The 17,826-nt window shown below is 53.0% G+C and overlaps 1 protein-coding gene across 1 annotated transcript in view; it reads left to right on the forward strand.

Moving 5' to 3' along the window:
• Window positions 1–5,876: 5,876 nt before the first annotated feature.
• The window catches only part of CCDC27 (coiled-coil domain containing 27), an 18,338-nt gene continuing 6,388 nt past the window's right edge, over window positions 5,877–17,826 (forward strand). Inside the window, 9 exon segments of the mRNA XM_017542691.2 lie at window positions 5,877–6,058; window positions 6,061–6,347; window positions 8,453–8,579; window positions 9,843–9,953; window positions 10,668–10,825; window positions 14,094–14,243; window positions 15,298–15,390; window positions 15,782–16,154; window positions 16,374–16,504. Coding sequence (XP_017398180.1) covers window positions 6,028–6,058; window positions 6,061–6,347; window positions 8,453–8,579; window positions 9,843–9,953; window positions 10,668–10,825; window positions 14,094–14,243; window positions 15,298–15,390; window positions 15,782–16,154; window positions 16,374–16,504 — 1,461 coding nt within the window. The 5' untranslated portion in view covers window positions 5,877–6,027.

Here is a 17,826-nt window from a genome sequence, read left to right on the forward strand (position 1 = left end):
CCAGGGGTGGGGCAGGAATCCTGAACAGGGCCCCCAGCCTGTGCTACAATTTCAACCATCCTTGGTGGCCACAGGAACACCCTAAAACAGTAAAGCGCCGTCTCACCTGAGCAGAAGGCGTGTCCTAGAGAAAACATGGTGTTCAGAGTGGCTTCCCCCAGCAACATGCATATAGCATCCACGTCGTGCACAGCAGCGTTGTAGAAAATCCCACCTGGACACAAAGCAGAGTAAACTCTGGCTTCTGGTCTCAAGGGAGGCCACTGGCGGAGGGTTCTGAGTCACAGGGAACCACGTGACAGGGACACAGATGCCACAGCGCCACGCATCCCCCAGCAACGAGGATGCCCACCTGCCCTCTTTAGGGAAGCCGGAGAGGCCGCACAGCACCACGCCCAACTTATTTGTTATTTTTGTAGAGACAGGGTCTCCTCGTATTGCCCAAGCTGTTCTCAAACTCCTGGGCTCAAGCGATCCTCCTGCCTCAACCTCCCAAAATGCTGGGATTACAGGCCAGGGGAGCCACCGCACCTGGTCCGGATGTAATTCCTATAAGTATTCCTCAAACTTGAATAATATACGGATATCTTTTAAAGGAAAGCAAAATTCTCATGGTTCCCCAGTGGTGACTTTGATTATTTTGAGCCTGGTGCTACTTAAATATGTATAAACATAAAATCAGGTATTAATTCCTCTTACATAACTACTAAACCAAAACCCATGTATTAGATTAAAAATAAAACGAACTAAATCCAAATCCACACTTATCTGATGTGAAGATGATGTTTGGCTGCAAATAACCAGCCCGGTAGAGCAAGTGTGCCCCAGCAGCCTCCACGTGGGTGTTTCTGAGGCTGTGGGCCCCTGCGGAGGACTCCGATCCCCGCTCACGCTTCCCTGTCAAATTGCTGCAGATGCTTTCCTGGGCTTGAGGGCATCACTCACAATACAAGCCCAAGACAATGAAAGTCTATTACTCGGTACCGATGGGTCAACAGACATGGCTTTGGTCACTGAAATTACACAGCACTGTTGGCTATGAAGTGGCCACCAGCAAGAGCGGGAGTGGTGGCGAGAGCCAGGGCCTGTGACTGAGCGCGCTCCATGAACCCAGGCACTGAGTGGGGACGGGGGAGTGCGGGAGAGCCAGGGTGGGGACGGGGGAGCACAGGAGAGCCAGGGCCTGTGACTGAATGTGCTCCATGAACCCAGGCACTGAGTGGGGACAGGGGAGCGTAGGAGAGCCAGGGTGGGGACTGGGGAGCACAGGAGAGCCAGGGCCTGTGACTGAGCATGCTCCATGAACCTAGGCACTGAGTGGGGACGGGGGAGTGCAGGAGAGACAGGGTGGGGACGGGGGAGCGCAGGAGAGCCAGGGCCTGTGACTGAATGTGCTCCATGAACCCAGGCACTGAGTGGGGATGGGGGAGCACAGGAGAGACAGGGTGGGGACAGGGGAGCACAGGAGAGCCAGGGTGGGGACAGGGGAGCGCAGGAGAGTCAGGGCCTGTGACTGAGCGTGCTCCATGAACCCAGGCACTGAGTGGGGACAGGGGAGCGCAGGAGAGCCAGGGTGGGGACTGGGGAGCACAGGAGAGTCAGGGCCTGTGACTGAGCGTGCTCCATGAACCCAGGCACTGAGTGGGGACTGGGGAGCGCAGGAGAGTCAGGGCCTGTGACTGAGCGGGCTCCATGAACCCAGGCACTGAGTGGGGACGGGGTGGGGGGGGGAGCGCAGGAGAGTCAGGGCCGGTCCCAGCAGAGCATCTCTAGGCTAGATGGCTCCATTCAAATGACCAAAATATGCTCCTAGTTTCTTTCTTTTAGATTGCCAGATGGAAATGCCAGATGATGGCCTATTTGTTGAGAACTCAGCAGATGTCAAAGGACACCATCAGTGTCCTGAAGGCTGTCAACGCCCATTTGAGAAACTCCATGCCCTGTTTTGTATTTAAGCCTTCCTGTCCCGTAGTGGCCAAGAGACCAGTCACTAGAGATGGGGGCACCTCCAGACAAAGCGATGTCAAGTGATTTTCCCTACTTGTGCAACACAGACCTACCTGCGGCCTTGGGGAAGGATCTCCTGAGTCATTTCCAAAAGTTCTTTCCTGCAAGTAACTGTCAGCCTGTAGTTCCTACATAGGTTATTACTTAGGAGCCTAGGCAAAGCTCCTTTTACGGAATATTGCAATATTTTACTTAAGATAACAATAAGTGTCAACGACCTAAGCTTCCACCTGAAGACCAACAAACCAGAGCCAGGTCTGTTTCTGTATATCCTGGAGAGCTAAGAATGCTTTTCACCTTTTTGAGAAGTAGTTCCTATTCTGCACAGGCAGTTCTAGAAAACTCAAGGGGGATAACGCTTCCCAACTCAGTCTATGAGGCAAGCATTGCCTTGAAACCAAAGCCAGGTAAGGCCATTACAAAAAAAGAAAACTGCAGACCAATACCCTCCATGAACACAGACACAAAAATGTTTAATAAAAAACCAGCAGACGGAGTCCAACAATGTAGAATGTAGAATACATACTCAGCCCCCCGAGCAGCTATTGTATTGCTCTGTCATTTGGCCTATCACTCACCAAAATGTCGTTATTTGGTATATGACTGTATGTCAAAAATTCAAACATATACTAGGCTTGTTTTGTACTTTTATATTTAGATGCAAAAAAATTGAAGACATTTTTGGATGGTAAATTTTTTATAAAATCATATTGGAAAGGAGGGGTCATGAATTTCCTTTGGTCAAAAAGCAGAGAAGCCCTTCTTCCCACTCAGACCCCCATCAAGGCTTCTGGAAGTAGGGATTTTGTCTTTCTCTCCTTAAAAGATGTCCTTAGATAAGCATTTGAAGCCTGGAAAATCATTCCCAGGGAGCCAGGCTTCTTTCTCTCTCTCTCTCTCTCTCTCTCTCTCTCTCTCTCTTCTAAGTATTTCTTGGCCAAATGGCTCTCATTCTCCAGGTCACCTCATGATCTGGAAGTATTGACATTGCTTTAAAAATAGAGAAAGTAGAAAGTAGAAATGATCACACCTTGAAGCCCTTCCCTGCCTACACAGCTCCCTGGAAATCCAGTGACTTCTTTTGCAAGGCTGAGAGATGTCATCTTAGCTGGAGTACTTACTGCCAGGAGTAAAATCAGGGCTCTGTTCAATGAGAGAAAGGAACAGAGGGTAAGCAGCTGCACAGGGTGTTTTGATTCCATTGCTAGACAGTGAGCTCTGGGTCAAAATGTGTGGATGGAATTAGCCAGGTGTGGTGGCACGTGCCTGTAATCCCAGCTACTCAGGAGGCTGAGGCATGAGAATTGCTTTAACCTGGGAGGCAGAGGTTGCAGTGAGACGAGATCGTGCCATTGCAGTCCAGCCTGGGTGAGAAGAGTGAAACTCTGTCTCAAAAAAAAAAATGTGGATTCACTCACAGGTCGCAATTGAGAAAAAATACAGTCAAGAAAAAATGTCTCAGGCTAGAGCACAGGTCCTCATGGGGCAGAAGCATTGTCACGTTTCACTCCCACTGCCTTCCAGCTTTTGTGGTATTTTTCATCACGAAATCTTAGCACCAGATTTTGTGGTTCATTCATTGAACGAAATATTTGTCAAGCACATTCATACCTTATACAAAAATTAACTCAAAGTAGATCAAAAACTTAAATATAAGAGCTAAAACTATGAAACTCTTAGAAGAAAACTCAAGCAAAAGTTTCATGACATTAGATTTAGCAATGATTTCCCAGGTATGAAACCAGGCAACAAAATTTAAAAACAGATCAATTGGATTTCATCACAGGTAAAAACGTCAAAGGACTCTTATCAACAGAGTAAAAAGGCAACCCACAGAAAGGGAGAAAATATTCACACATCATATATCTGATAAAGGAATAGGATCAGGAATATATAAAAACTCAATGACAAAAAAACTCCACTGGAAAAAAACAATTAGAAACTTGAATGGAAAATTTTCCAAGAAGATCTACAAATGACCAATAAGCTCATGAAAAGATGTTCAGCCTCACTCATCATTAGGAAAATGCAAAGCAAAACCACAGTGAAATCCCACCTACACCCACTGTGTTAAGTTTAAGTGTGGGGTGATGAGAAAGTTCTGGAGCAGGGCGGTGGTGATAGTTGTACAAAGATTGAATGTGCTTAATGCCACTGAACTCTACACTCAAAAATGGCTAAGACAGTAAATTGTATGTTATGTGTAGTTTACCGCAATCAAAAAATAACAATAGGCCAGGCGCGGTGGCTCACACCTGTAATCCCAGCACTTTGGGAGGCCAAGGCAGGCCAATCACAAGGTCAAGAGATCGAGACCATCCTGGCCAACATGGTGAAACCCCATCTCTACTAAAAATACAAAAATTAGCTGGGCATGGGGGATGCACGCCTATAGTCCCAGCTACTCAGGAAGCTGAGGCAAAAGAATTGCTTGAACCTGGGAGGCAGAGGTTGCAGTGAGCTGAGGTCCCGCCACTGCACTCTAGCCTGGTGACAGAGTGAGACTCCATCTCAAAAAAAAAAAAAAAGCAATAAGGCTGGCGCAGTGGCTCACACCTGTAATCTCAGCTCTTTGGGAGGAAGAGGCAGGTGAATCGCTTGAGATCAGGAGTTGGAGACCATCTGGCCCACATAGTGAAACCCGGTCTCTACTAAAAATACAAAAATTAGCTGGGCATGATGGTGGGAGCCTGTAATCCCAGCTACTCAGGAGGCTGAGGCAGGAGAATCACTTGAACCCAGGAGGCAGAGATTTCAGTGAGCTGAGATCACACCACTGCACTCCAGCCTGGGGGACAGAGTGAGACCCTGTCTCAAAAAATAAATAAATATATCTTTATCTGGAAGAGGTCTCCCCAATTCTTTTATTTTAATTACATTTTCAGGTATTAAGAAATGTTTGTAAATTGAGGATTCTAACCAAGGATATTAAAATGTTCCTTTCAGAGCCACTGATACAGTATTAGATTTTAAATAAGGGAAATATTGATGATGAAGATGGGAAAAAAGGGGACAGACTGTTGATACCCCAGGGCACTTGTACACTTTAGCATCCTGAGATTTGGTGGACCCTCTCCAGCCCCTTTTCTTAATTGCAGAAAATTGAGATGAATATGACATGCCCTATTGAAACCGTGCTCCAAAGAGTTAAAGAAATCAGTAAGTAACAGAAACCCTTGAGTTTGCAGGACAGCAGATAAGAAATGACTTGCTGAGACGCTGAAAGCCCCTCTGCTGACAAGACAAAGAACAGGATGAAATCAGTGGGAACCGCTGTGGCCACATGGATTTGTGCAGAATGAGCTTGCTGAGCTCAGATTTGCACGTGGTTCCCATAAGGAGGCGTGAAGGCAGAGCCAGCCAGGCTGGAGGACTGTCTAGACCTCTGCTTTCCTTCCACCAATCACCTGCTAATCCCAGAACCCACCCCTGAACCTTTTCCAATATGATTCCTGCCTTCAATCCAGCACAGGGAGAAAGACAGGTTTGAACTGGACTCCTGTGTCCTAGAGAGCTGACTTTTCTTTTTTTTTTTTTTTTGATAGAATCTCACTCTGTTGTCCAAGCTGGAGTGCAGTGGCACGAACACAGCTCACTGCAGCCTCGACTTCCCCAGGCTCAGGTGATCTTCTCACCTGAACCTCCTGAGGCGCTCGGACTACAGGTGCATGCCACCATACCTGGCTAACTGAAAATTTTTTTGTAGAGGCAGGGTGTCTCCAGTGCCCAGGCTGGTCTCGAACTCCTGGGCTCAAGCGATCCTCCCAGCTGGGCCTCCCAAAGTGCTGGGATTACAGATGTGAGCCACCGCGCCCGCCTTGGAAGTCAGCTTTCCGTGTCAAGCTTCTGTTTTCTCAAAAACCCAGCGTCTAGCATCAGCTTCCAGCACATCGGCTGCAGGCCCCTTTTGCTTGATAACGGTTTCTATGGAGACATCTGTGATGCCACCACTGCTCCCAGGGGCCCACAGGACCTGGAGCTCTGGAAGCTGATCCTCCCACTGGACCAGCCAGCAGGTCCATGCTCAAGGCTGTCTTCCCCTCGACACCCCAGCCAGGCTGAAGAGAGGTCCACAGGGACAGCCGGGGCTGCTCTCATTCAGGTCCTCATTCAGGCTACAAAGCTCACTCCATCTTTGCGTCCCATGTCTCATGTTACCTAAGGATGCCAGCATGTCTGAGAGGCACAGTTCAATGTCCAGCTCAATAGCCAGGGGCCTGGCACTCCTCCAGGGTATGGTGGCCAGCCGGGATGCCCAGCGCCCGGAATGGAAACCGCACCAAAAGCCACGCGTGCTCAGCAAGTCGGCCCAGACCGTGAGCCGCTGCTATGGGAAGATGGTATGGGTTCAGGGAGGAGGGCTGCCATGGGCTTGAGGTGACCTGCTTCTCCTGCTCCCCAAGGCCCCATAGAGCTGTCAGCCCACAAAGCATTCCACAGGCCTTCTGCTGATGGGTTATCCAGGGGGATTCCAGGAAGACAACGAACTGAGCGCTAGTGGTGGAAAGAACCCTGCGGTTCTCTCCCTTTCTGCAGGACCTGGTGCCCTAGTCCCCCCATGCCACCGGCTTCTGGGTTAGCTGCTTTGAATCGGTCCTCCCCTCTGCAGACCTTGGCTCCCACTGTCTCTGGTTGGCCAAGGGAGAAGATGCACAGTTTGGCCCAGACTCCCTGGGTGCATCTTGAAAAGGAGACTAAAGGCGGGGAAATGGGGAAGGTGACCTCAACGGACAGGTTACCCGTGCCACCATGTGCCGGTGGAGCCCGTGATGGTCACCCCAGCACCTGGCAGCTTCCAGTTCCATGCATTGCCTGGACCCAGTGGCTCTTGTGGTCTGAGTGCCTCTTGCTGAGCATCCAGTATGCTGGAGAGGAACAGAGGGGACACACCGCTGCCACCCGCACACACCCAGGTCCTTTCAAACCCAGTGGGAGCGTGGCTTAGTGCCTGTGAGCAGCCGTGCGTGGTCGGCATGGTCGGTGAATCTCAGCCAGCAGTCAGGCAGAAGCAGGGCCCCCGTCCGTCTGGGCTTCAGGCTCCCCAGGAGGCTCTCGGTGGAGCAGCCAGAGCTCCAGGACCAGCAGCGGTTATGGGCAGGTCTCCGAGGAGGTCTGAGGGGCCACATGGTGTCCTGGGTATGGGGTCTGTGTCTACATACAGCTCATAGGCACCTGCCATCAGGGTGATTTGTGATGGTTTAGGGGACACAGTGTCTGCCCTTGGTGTGGGGCTGAGGGCCCCACCGGGTGGTGGGGTGTCCCTTATGCTGTGCTGAGGCACAGGATCCGAGAAATAAAGAGACAGGACACAGAAGTATAAGGAAAACGCAGCTGGACTCGGGGGGCCACGCCACCTGTAACTGGAGTCAGGCGAGGCCCTGAATGTCCAGAAGCGTGAGTATTTATTGTGTATAGGTTAGGGGGCAGGGCAGTGAGTGAAATCATCTTTAAGGATAGTGATAGGGTCGTGAGCAATAAAACATGGGTCACTGAGGCATGGAGGTGGACAGTGCACAGCAAGGGGCCCATTCCCATGAAGGCAAGGGCCGTGTGCAGTAAGGGGTCCGCCCCCATTAGGTCACCGAGGCCAGGAGGTGGACAGTGCACAGCAAGGGGCCCATTCCCATGGAGGCAGGGCCGTGTGCAGTAAGGGGTCCGCCCCCATTAGGTCACCGAGGCATGGAGATGGGCCGTGCGCAGTGAAGAGGGTGCAGTATGCGATACTTCTGTCTATGGGCAAACTACTTCTAAGAGTATCTATAGGAGGATACTAAGTCACACAGCAGTGACAGAGCTGTCAGGGTCTACGCCACCTGCTGGCAGCTTCCAGTGAGTTCTATAGCAGGATGCTTTTTGAGCAGCACAGTAACAAGAGCTGATAAAGTTCACAGTCACCAAGGTGCGATTATCCGGAGGGGTTTTGAGCCCTCGGATGCTCGAGGGATTGCTGGTCCGAGGGCACCTTCCACAAGAACTGGAGCAAGGTCCTACAACTCCTTTATCAGGAGGAGTGGCTCTCGCCCCCAGCCTGCCATACAGCGGGTATCTTTACGATACTGAACGCTGCCGCCTGGGCCATGGGTTCTTGTCCTGGTATAACTGTTTTCCCTTAAATCATGCTCTGCACCGTGTCTGCTCCAGGCATTCCTCCGACTAAGATATAATTTTATATACATATATATATACACACACATAGGGAAATAACTGAGTGGTAAGGTATTCTTTAGGCACTCACTCTATGAACTAATATGTGTTTATATAAATGATTATATAAAAGGAAATCACTGAGTAGTAACACTATAAACTGAGATATTCTTCACTAATTGTGCCAGGATTCTGCTTGGCTCCCCTTCCTCGGTACCTATATGGGGGTTTACCCACACTTGGAAGCGCTGGCCTAGGGTCGGGGTCCTCTAGCACCCGCCTTATTTCCCCTCTCTGCCAGAGTGAGCCCAAGGACACCGCCAGCCTCACAGGCTTCATGTCCGAAATGGAGGAACTGAGAAGGCTCTTCCTCACGCGCCCTGACTGCCCCCAGTTCAGCACCAGGGCCACGTCCATTTCCCATTGTGGTAAGACGCCCCACCAGGGCCGCCTGTGAAGCTGCCTGCCTCCCTGTCAGAGTCAGGGGAACCAGGGAGGCTTTCCTGCCCCCTTCAGCCTGCGAGCAGCCGTCAGAGTTGGCTCGTATGGTGGCCCCAGCTGCTGCTTTTGAAATCCACCCAGTGCGCAGGGAGCTGGGGCAGCAAAGAAGCTGGGGGGGTGGAGGGAGGCTGGGGGTGGCAGGGGGTGGAGGGAGGCTGGGGGTGGAGGGAAGCTAGGGGTGGCGGGGGACAGAGGGAGGCCAGGGGTGGAGAGAGGCCTCTTCTGGCCACTGTGCTGATGATTTGTGTCCCCAGACTTCTTGCTTTTCATCCACCGAAAATTCATTAGGGCCAGGGGCTAGGGGAGTGGAGATAGTTGAATATTGTGGAAGCTTCAGGAAAGAACCCCATAAAGTCAGATAGCTCATTAAGGACAGTGCCCCCAGGGAGCCCCAGCAGCCATCCTGTCCAGCCCCTCACTGATGGGAGCAGGAGGCTGGGAGCGGCAGCTGCTGAGCTCTGTGGTCCCCTGGGGGATGCTGTGCGAGCCAAGGCTCATCCCAGCATCTGCTCCTGGCCCTGGGCTTCTCCCACATCCCCACACAAGATGCCGTTCTTAGGGATGGCAAGCTGGAGCTTAGTTCCTGTGACCAGTAAGCAGGGCAGGGTGGGGGGTGGGTGGGGTGGGTCCTGCCCACAAATCTTAGCCGACATCAGGCAGAAGGAGGGCTCCCACCTGTCTAGGCTTCAGCTAGAGGGTCTCTGTGGGCGGTCAGTGCTCCAGGACCGGGGTGGTTATGGGCAGGTCTCTGGGGAGGGCTGAGGGACCACACGGTGTCCCGGGCGGGGGTCTGCATCTACACACTGCTCATAGGCATCTGCCACTGGGCCGATTCCTGACATTTAGGTGAAACAGGGTCTGCCTTGGACGGGCTGGTCTGGAGGCAAGAGAGCCTCTGAGACTTTCAGGAGGTAGGTTTTTACCCAAGGAAAATGGGGTCTGCCCCTCCAGGGGAAAGGAGGCCTCGGCTGCAGAAGTTCAGCCACACGCAGGTCTGTTGAGGTGGAGACACCAGGGAGGCAGGACGATGAACCCACCCTTCGGTTCAGCCCGGTTGCTCAGTCCCATGCATCCACGAGAAAAGCCACCTGTGCCCGCACCCGCTGCTTACGTATAAATGAGTCTCTGCCTGGGAGATCCGGGGAGATGAGACCACAGCAGTCATCAGATGGCATCTTCAACACTGCAAGGTTCACCCACCAAGGCCAGTTTGTCCGGGGAGCTATACCGCAGCTCGGAGACCTGGAGGGGTGCCCAGGACCTGCTCTTGGCCAGGCGGGGCTCGGACACGAACGTGGACGGTGAGGGAGTCCCCAGGGCCTCTGCCTGCAGCTGCTGGGTCCCTGAGCCGGAGGCCTGCTTCTCAGGGCCGCTGCCCATGCCCCGTGGAATTCCCTCCCAGGACTGCCCGCCTCCTGAGGGCTCACACAGCACGGCCCTGGGCTCCTTCTACAGAGCTGGCCCTGCCTTCCCTGACAGCTGAGGCTGCAGTCCCCTGGGGCCGTGCCTCCTTGTCTTTAGTAAAATTGCAACATGACTCCTTTTTTGCCCTAATTGGAGGAGACCTAGAGTCTGTAGTAACCAGCTCCCCTTGGTCTAGGGAAGGTGGAGAATCCCCTTCCTCCCCTCAGTTTAAAGAGGGGGAAACTGAGGCCCCAGGAGGGGACAAGCAACCGGGTGTGCAGGGACAGCGTCAGGATGACCCTTATCCTGACCCCCAGCTCTGGCCCCTGTGTCCTGGCATCCTGGCCGGAGCTTCCATGCCTTCCCTCACCCCTTCAGCACACGCTCCGGGCTGGGTGTGGGCGCCACATGGTGATCACAGCAGAACCACACTGTGTCCTCAAAGTGAGGGTGACAAGAGCTAGGGGACAGACGGGAGTCTGTCTGGGCTGATAGGGGTTTCCGAGGGAAATCTCAGAAAGGTGGACGTCGTCATCCAAGGTGCTGGTGGACTCGGCAGGGAAGAGTCTGTTTCTCACCCGCTTCTCACTCGGCCTCTGCCGTCACCACAGGGCGCCTCCTCCCACACAGTCAGAGCGCCTGCGAGCTCAATTACTTTTGGAAAAGGAGCGAATCCCAGACTCTGAGTCCGGTCACCAGCAGCCCAGTCGCATCCCAGAGCTGCCTGAGAAAGAGGACGCCCTGGTACCTCTTAGCCATCCACGAGAAGGTACTGGCAGACGGGGTGCAAATCCCGGCCCCCCACCCCCTCGCTCTGTGTCCGGCTGGCAGGACAGCCCTGCCCCGTGGACACTCTTGTTCTAGGATCTGGTTAGCTGCATCCAGCACGTCCCCCAGTAGGGCCTAAAATGACCTCCAGACCCCCTGCTTCGACAAAGTTCCTCACCCCTGTCCATCCTCATCCCAGCGGTGGCAGTTACACTAGGGGCTCGCAGGCACATACGGCCTCCAACCAGCCACATACCTTTGCGCCCACAGACTCCGCCTCAGAGAATGTATTCTAAACAATAGGAATAGGAACACCAGCTTGATTTAGGTATGAGTTGATTCACCGTAGTGTTATTCTTTTTTTAAATCTATGTTTATAAGAAAGTCTGACCTATAATTTCACTGTCTGGTAATTCCCTCATCAAATTTTAGTATCAAAGTTATTCTGGCCGCATTAAAAAGAAAGACAAGGCTGGACAACCGTTCCCTTTTTTCTTTCTTTCTTTCTTTTTTTTTTTAAGACAGGCTGAAGTGTGGTGGTGTGATCACAGCTCATGCAGCCCCGACCTATCTGAGCTCAAGCAATCCTCCCACCTCAGCCTCCCAAGTAGCTGGGACTGCAGGTGTGCATGACCACACCGGCTAATTTCTGTAGACAGGGTTTCCCCATGTTGCCCAGGCAGCTCTCAAGCTCCTGAGCTCAAGTAATCCACCCACTTTAGCCTCCCAAAGGGTTGGGATTAGGGGTGTGTGCCACTGCCTGGCAAAGAGTTTGCATAAGATTGATATCATTTCTTCCTTAAATTCACTTAAAAGAAGTCACTGTTGAAAGCATCTGTGTCTGGAGGTTTCTCACAGGACCACTTTTATTTTATTTTATTTTATTTATTTAGAGAAGGAGTCTCACTGTGTCGCCCAGGCTGGAGTTCAGTGGCGCAATCCCAGTCCACTGCGACCTCTGCCTCCCAGGTTCAAGCAATTCTCCTGCCTCAGCCTCCCGAGTAACCAGGATTACTGGCACACACCACCACATCTGGCTAATTTTTATATTTTTAGTAGAGACAGGGTTTCATCATGTTGGTCAGGCTGGTCTTGAACTCCTGACCTTGGGATCTGCCTGCCTCGGCCTCCAAAAGTGCTAGGATTATAGGTGTGAGCCACCACACCTGGCCTTTATTTATTAATTTATTTATTTAATTTATTTATTTTGAGATGATGTCTCACTTTGTCACCCAGGTTGGAGTGCAGTGGAGTGATCCCAGCTCAATCTTCCCAGGGTTCAAGCGATCTTCCCACCTCAGCTTCCTGAGTAGCTGGGACTGCAGGCTCATTCCACTCTGCCTGTTAATTTTTCTTTCTTTCTTTCTTTCTTTTTTTTTTTTTTGTAGAGACAAGATCTCTTCATGCTGTTCATGTTTGCCTTGAACTCCTAGGCTCAAGTGATCCTCTTGCCTCAGCCTCCCAAATTGCTAAGAGGTATGAGCCACCACACCATCCCCCTGCAGGAGCACTTTTAAAAATCACAAATTAGGGCCAGGTGCAGTGTCTCAAACCTGTGAGGCGGGCAAATCACGAGGTCAGGAGATCGAGACCATCCTGGTCATGGTGAAACCCCGTCTCTACTAAAATACAGAAAATTAGCCAGGCATGGTGGTGGGTGCCTATAGTCCCAGCTACTGAAGAGGCTGAGGCAGGGGAATTGCTTGAATCTTGGAGACAGAGGTTGCAGTGAGCCGAGATCGTGCACTGCACTCCAGCCTGGGCAACAGAGCAAGACTCTGTCTCGAAAAAAAAAAAAAAAAAAATCACAAATTAGGCCAGGTGAAGTGGCCCAGGACTGTAATCCCAGCACTTGGGGGGCTGAGGCAGGAGAATCGTTTAACCAGGACCCGGAAGGCGGAGTTGCAGTGAGCCAAGATCGCGCCACCGAACTCTAGCCTGGGCTACAGAATGAGACTCCATCTCAAAAAAAAAGAAAAAAAAATCACAAATTCAATTTCTTTAAAAGATATCTAGATTTTCTTTTTCTTCATGTTTCAGTTTTGGTGTTCTGTGTTTTCCTAGGAAGGCATCTATTTCATATAAATTTTCTTATTTCTCAGCCTATGGCTGTACATGGCACAAGGATAATTACTACCTTTACACAGTGTGGATGGGTTAACAGCCTCTTTTTCATTCCTGACCTGGCTGCCTGTGTCTCCGCTCCCTTGTTTCCCCATTGGTCTTGCTGGAGACAGGGTTTCACCATGTTGGCCAGGCTGGTCTCAAACTCCTGACCCCAGGTAATCCCCCCACCTCGGCCTCCCACAGTGCTGGGATTATAGGTGTCAGCCACTGCCTGGCCAACGTTTAGTGGACTTTCCAGTTATTTTTCCTTCCAGAATATTCTGTTGGGATCATTTTCCTTCCTCCTGAAGAATTCCCTTTAGCATTTCTCTAAGTTCAGATCTGCTGGTGACATTCAATTTCTGTTTGCCTGAAAACATCTCCATTTTTGTCTTTAATTTTGAAGAATTGAGGGAGTTGAGATTTTGAGAACAAAAGTTTGAGGAGCTCCCTGCCAAACCCCTAGAAAAGCTTGGAGGGCGTTGCCGGTTAAGTGTGGGGGCCGCAAAGAAGACTGGCGTCCTGGCCGGGCGCAGTGGCCCACGCCTATAGTCCCAGCACTTTGAGAGGCTGAGGCAGGCAGATCACCTGAGGTTGGGAGTTCAAGACCAGCCTGGCCAATATGGTGAAACCCGTGTCTACAAAAAACACAAAAATTAGCCAGGTGTGATGGTGCATGCCTGTAATCCCAACTACTTGGGAGGCTGAGATGGGAGAATCGCTTGAACCTGGGAGGCAGAAGTTTCAGTGAGCTGAGATCGTGCCCCTGCACTCCAGCCTGGTGACAGAGTGAGACTCCATCTCAAAAAAAAAAAAAAAGACTGGTGTCCTGTGTTGTAGTGCAGTGGTGAGGACAGCCCATGGACCAGGTCCGAAAGGGAAGCTGCCTCGCATCTTCTCGGAAGAGGATTTCGGGTCCGCTCTTAGGACAGGGGCAGAGGCGCTGGAGGGGCCAGGCACGGTTGCACTAAAGAGCTAGTACATCGTGGTCTCCAGATTCATACAACTAGCTCTTTACCGCAGTACACATCTTGACATCCCTGGGACCCTGGGATTTCGGGGTCCCAGGACAGCAGATCTGCTCCTCCTGAGTGGGCTGGGGGCAGGTGGGGGGACAGTGTGTGGCTGCATGGCCCACGGGCTGCCCCTGGTTTTCTCCCCAGGATCACTGCCTGTCCAAGCTGGAGATACAGGTTCAGAAGAAAGACGAGGAGATCGTGGTGCTCCAGGAGGAGCTGAAGGCCCTGAGGAAGCAGCTGAAATGCCCCCTCAGAGGCAAAGGCCAAGAGACATCCATGTCCCCAGGCCAGAAGGTGGGTCAGCCCCAGCAGCCAAAGCTGCTGGTGACATGCAGGCCCCTGGATGCTCCAGGTCCTGGCTGGAGCCGGGACGGGGCCTCGGGGTTCTGCTTGACGGCCGGGAGAGGCAAAGGGAAGCACGAAATGCAAACGGGAGCCGTGAGCCGACGTCCAGACACCTGCACTCGGCCTTAGACTCACATTCTACTTGGGCCAAGTCACAGCACTTTCAGGGCTCAGGGTCCTCATCTATAAAATGAGGGCTGAGCTCACCTCTGAAGTCCTGGGGCACGGAGGCCGCCCGCAGGTGGATTCCCCAGGCCTTGCCATGTGCGTTGTGGGCAGTGGTAGCTTCGGCAATCCTGCCCTGGCCGGGAACCCCTTCTTCCCACTCTCTCTCTGGTCGTGAGGCCCCCTGTGAGGCTGGGCTGGGCTGGGGTGGGTGGGATGCTACCACACCTCTAGGTCTGCGCAGAGGACTGGACGAGGCGGGTCTGTGCTGTGTGCAGGGGCAGTCACCTGATCTTCCTAAGGCCCCATTTCTTTCATACCTGAGGACACAGCCTGAGTTTCTGCTGGGGGCCAGAGATGAAGCGGGGACCAGGGGAGGGCCTCTGACGGCTGAATGCCCTGAATGCCTCAAGGGAAGGCTGCCTAGACACACAGGGCAGGGGCAGGGAATGAGGCAGCAAGGGGCTTCCACTTTCTGTCCTCCCCAGCCTGCTGGGTGGGCGTCTGAGGGTGGAGCACCCAGGCCAAGACATGCACGGTGGGCATGTCTAAGGCTGGCTCCCTGACTTCTAAGGCCTTGTCCCTTACTGCAAGGCCACTTGCTGGGGGCTGCTCTGGGGGTGCCTAGAGCCCCACTGCCCCCAAATTCTGCCCATCGACAGGTTCCTGTGCCCTCCACTGCCACAGCACCCACATCCCCCAGCCCCTTGGCAGGAGGATGCAGGTCCCCTCCCCGGACATGAGAGGCCACTGTCCCATCAAGAACAGGCCATGATGGTCCATCCCTGGGGTGCTGCAGGAGGGGTGGAAAGCTGAGGGTCCCATGGGTGTCTTGCAGGAGCGGTCCTCAGACGCTTCGCTGAAGCTGGGCAAGCTGAGCCTCCCGAAGGCTTTCTCCAGAGGCGAGGAGGAGCTGCAGTGCTGGTGGCAGGTGCGGGCCTCCCGGAGAGCAGGCGTGCAGGGAGGGCCCCAGCACAGGAGCCACACAGGCGGCTCAGCTAAGAGGCCCAGGCCCCAGGTGTCCCCTGCAGCCCTGCCCTGGGGTGCCCCCTCCAGGGGAGCAGATGAGGTGGGTGGGCCGCTAACCCCCTTGAAGGCACAGGTCAGGTACAGCCTCTTGACCAAGGGAGAACCCGTGCCTGAGGCCACAGTGCCTGGGCCACTGTTGGTGGCCTTGCCAGGCAGACGCTCCCCCGCTCCCTGGACCCTGTATTAGCCTGGAATGAGGTGCCCTCCCCGGTGCCCCCACTGTGAGCATTAGATGTCCCCGCCCTGGGGGTGCCCTGCAGCCCTGCCCTGCCCCTGCCCTACCCATCTCACAGATGCAGAAGGCGTCTGCGGTGCCGCCGGAGAGGGGCAAGGAGCCGGATCTGGGAGGCGGCGAGGACGAGGGCCTGGAAGGGGAGCCCAAGGGGGCGGAGGATGTGGGCGCCGGAGGAGGTGTGGGCCAGATGGGGGCTGTGCATAAGGAGGAAATAGAGGAGGAGGAGGAGGAGGAGGAGGAAAGGGGTGGGGATAAGGACACAGAGGAATGGGAGCTGCTGGAGGAAGACGAGGTCCCCGGGAGAAGGGCCGCCTCCCTGGCTGAGTCGTTTGAGGAGGAGCTGCTGGCCCAGCTGGAGGAGTACGAGCAGATCATCCTGGACTTCCAGTTCCAGCTGGAAACCACCGGGACCGGATACCGCCTTGCAACAGGTGGGCCTGGGGGCTCTGGGCTTTGGCTTCGCAGTGAGTCCCCGCCCAGGGGCTGTGATGCCCAGAGGCTGCCTGCCCTGGTCAGTGGGCCGGAGAGGGTGCAGTGTCAGCCCCCTGCAGAGCGCTTCCGGCTGTCGCGGTGGCCCGGCCCTCTCCTTCTGTCCCTCACTGCCCCTGCTTGCTCTTGCTCACCGCCTCCGCCTCTGCCTCTGTGCCCAGGAGTGATCGCATCTTTACAACAACAATTGGATTTCCAAGAATCCCAACTGCGAAAAATCAAGTCGGAAAATGAGACGCTGCAGAAGGAGCTTCGAGAGCGGAGGCAGCAGCTACAAGCTATGACCAACAAGGTGGCTGTGCGCTCAGTCCCGGCCTCCACTCAGTGAGCACGGGCCAGGCTTGACTAACCCACAGCAGCTCGGGGCACGCGCCGCCCATCCCATCTACTGATAGAGACTCTGAGCCTGGGGCATCCAGGCAGCTGGCCCAGGGTTGTGCGACTGATAGCGGCCCCACCGGGATTCCCCCAGGTGTGTGGGAGGCCAGAGCCCACATGTCCAGCCACAGCTCTGCCCTGCCCCTGGGCTGGAATCACGAGTCCCTGCCTCCGGAGCCGCTGTGCTCTTGGCCACTCGTCAGGCATCTCCTGGCCCCCGAGTCCTGGGGGTGAGAACACCCTCTCGATGATTACAGAGACTGCTACTCCACTGAGCCCACTATTGTCATTTTTGTTAAGCATTTTAGGTTTCTATTCTTATCAAAGCTATTCATGCACGTCACTTAAAGAATCAAATAGCTCCACCAGGCTTGTCATGAAAACCAGGAGCCTCTGACCTCCTCCCTCTCATTCGCCCTCTCCTAAGGCACCACTTTCAACTCTTCTAGCACGTTCTTTAGGAATCTATCTCCATATCTCCAAATAGCATGCTCATAACGTGCCCATTCTAGATTTTTCTCCATCTTAACATTATTTAATGCTTCCTTTTTTCCTCCCCTGCCATCCCCCCAACACCCACAAGGGGACTCTTTCCACCCACCCTCCTCCCCGTATCATTCTATCACAATCAGTGTTGCACTGATATCAGTAGGACAGTTATTTGTTGCAAACACACATAAATAAAGTGAGTTTCACAGAACAGTACTAAGATTCATAAACCACAACTTTGAAACTGCTGCATCCTATATCTTTTGCTTTCTTGCCCTCTTCACTTATTTTTGATGGAGCACATCCTCCAGCAGTTTCTTCAGAAAGGATGATTGGGGGTAAAGTGTTGGCAAATACCCCTTATTCTACACCCTTGGAACATTTGGGTTGGATATAACATTCCCATTTGAAAACCATTTTCCTTCAGCATCACAGAGGCATTCCTCTGTTGTCTTCCAGCCTCCAGCTTTGCTGATGAGAAGTCCAAAGTCGTTCATGGTTCTTTGTGAGCCTATCTTTGTCCCAGGTGTTCTGGAACCTCCCAGAGTTGCGTCTTAAGCGTGTATTTTCATCTGTTGTACTGGGCACTTGGTGGCCATCTGGAAACACGTCCTTCAGTTTAGAATTTTCTTTGGTTTTATTGTTTTTTATATCCTTCTCTCAATTATTTGGCTATTGGACCTCCTGTCCTGCTCTGTTATCTCTTCCTTTTCAACCCATTTTACAGATGCCTTTTTTTTTTTTTTT

Source organism: Cebus imitator, unplaced genomic scaffold (assembly GCF_001604975.1).
Source record: "Cebus imitator isolate Cc_AM_T3 unplaced genomic scaffold, Cebus_imitator-1.0 Scaffold145, whole genome shotgun sequence".
Lineage (NCBI taxonomy): Eukaryota > Metazoa > Chordata > Mammalia > Primates > Cebidae > Cebus > Cebus imitator.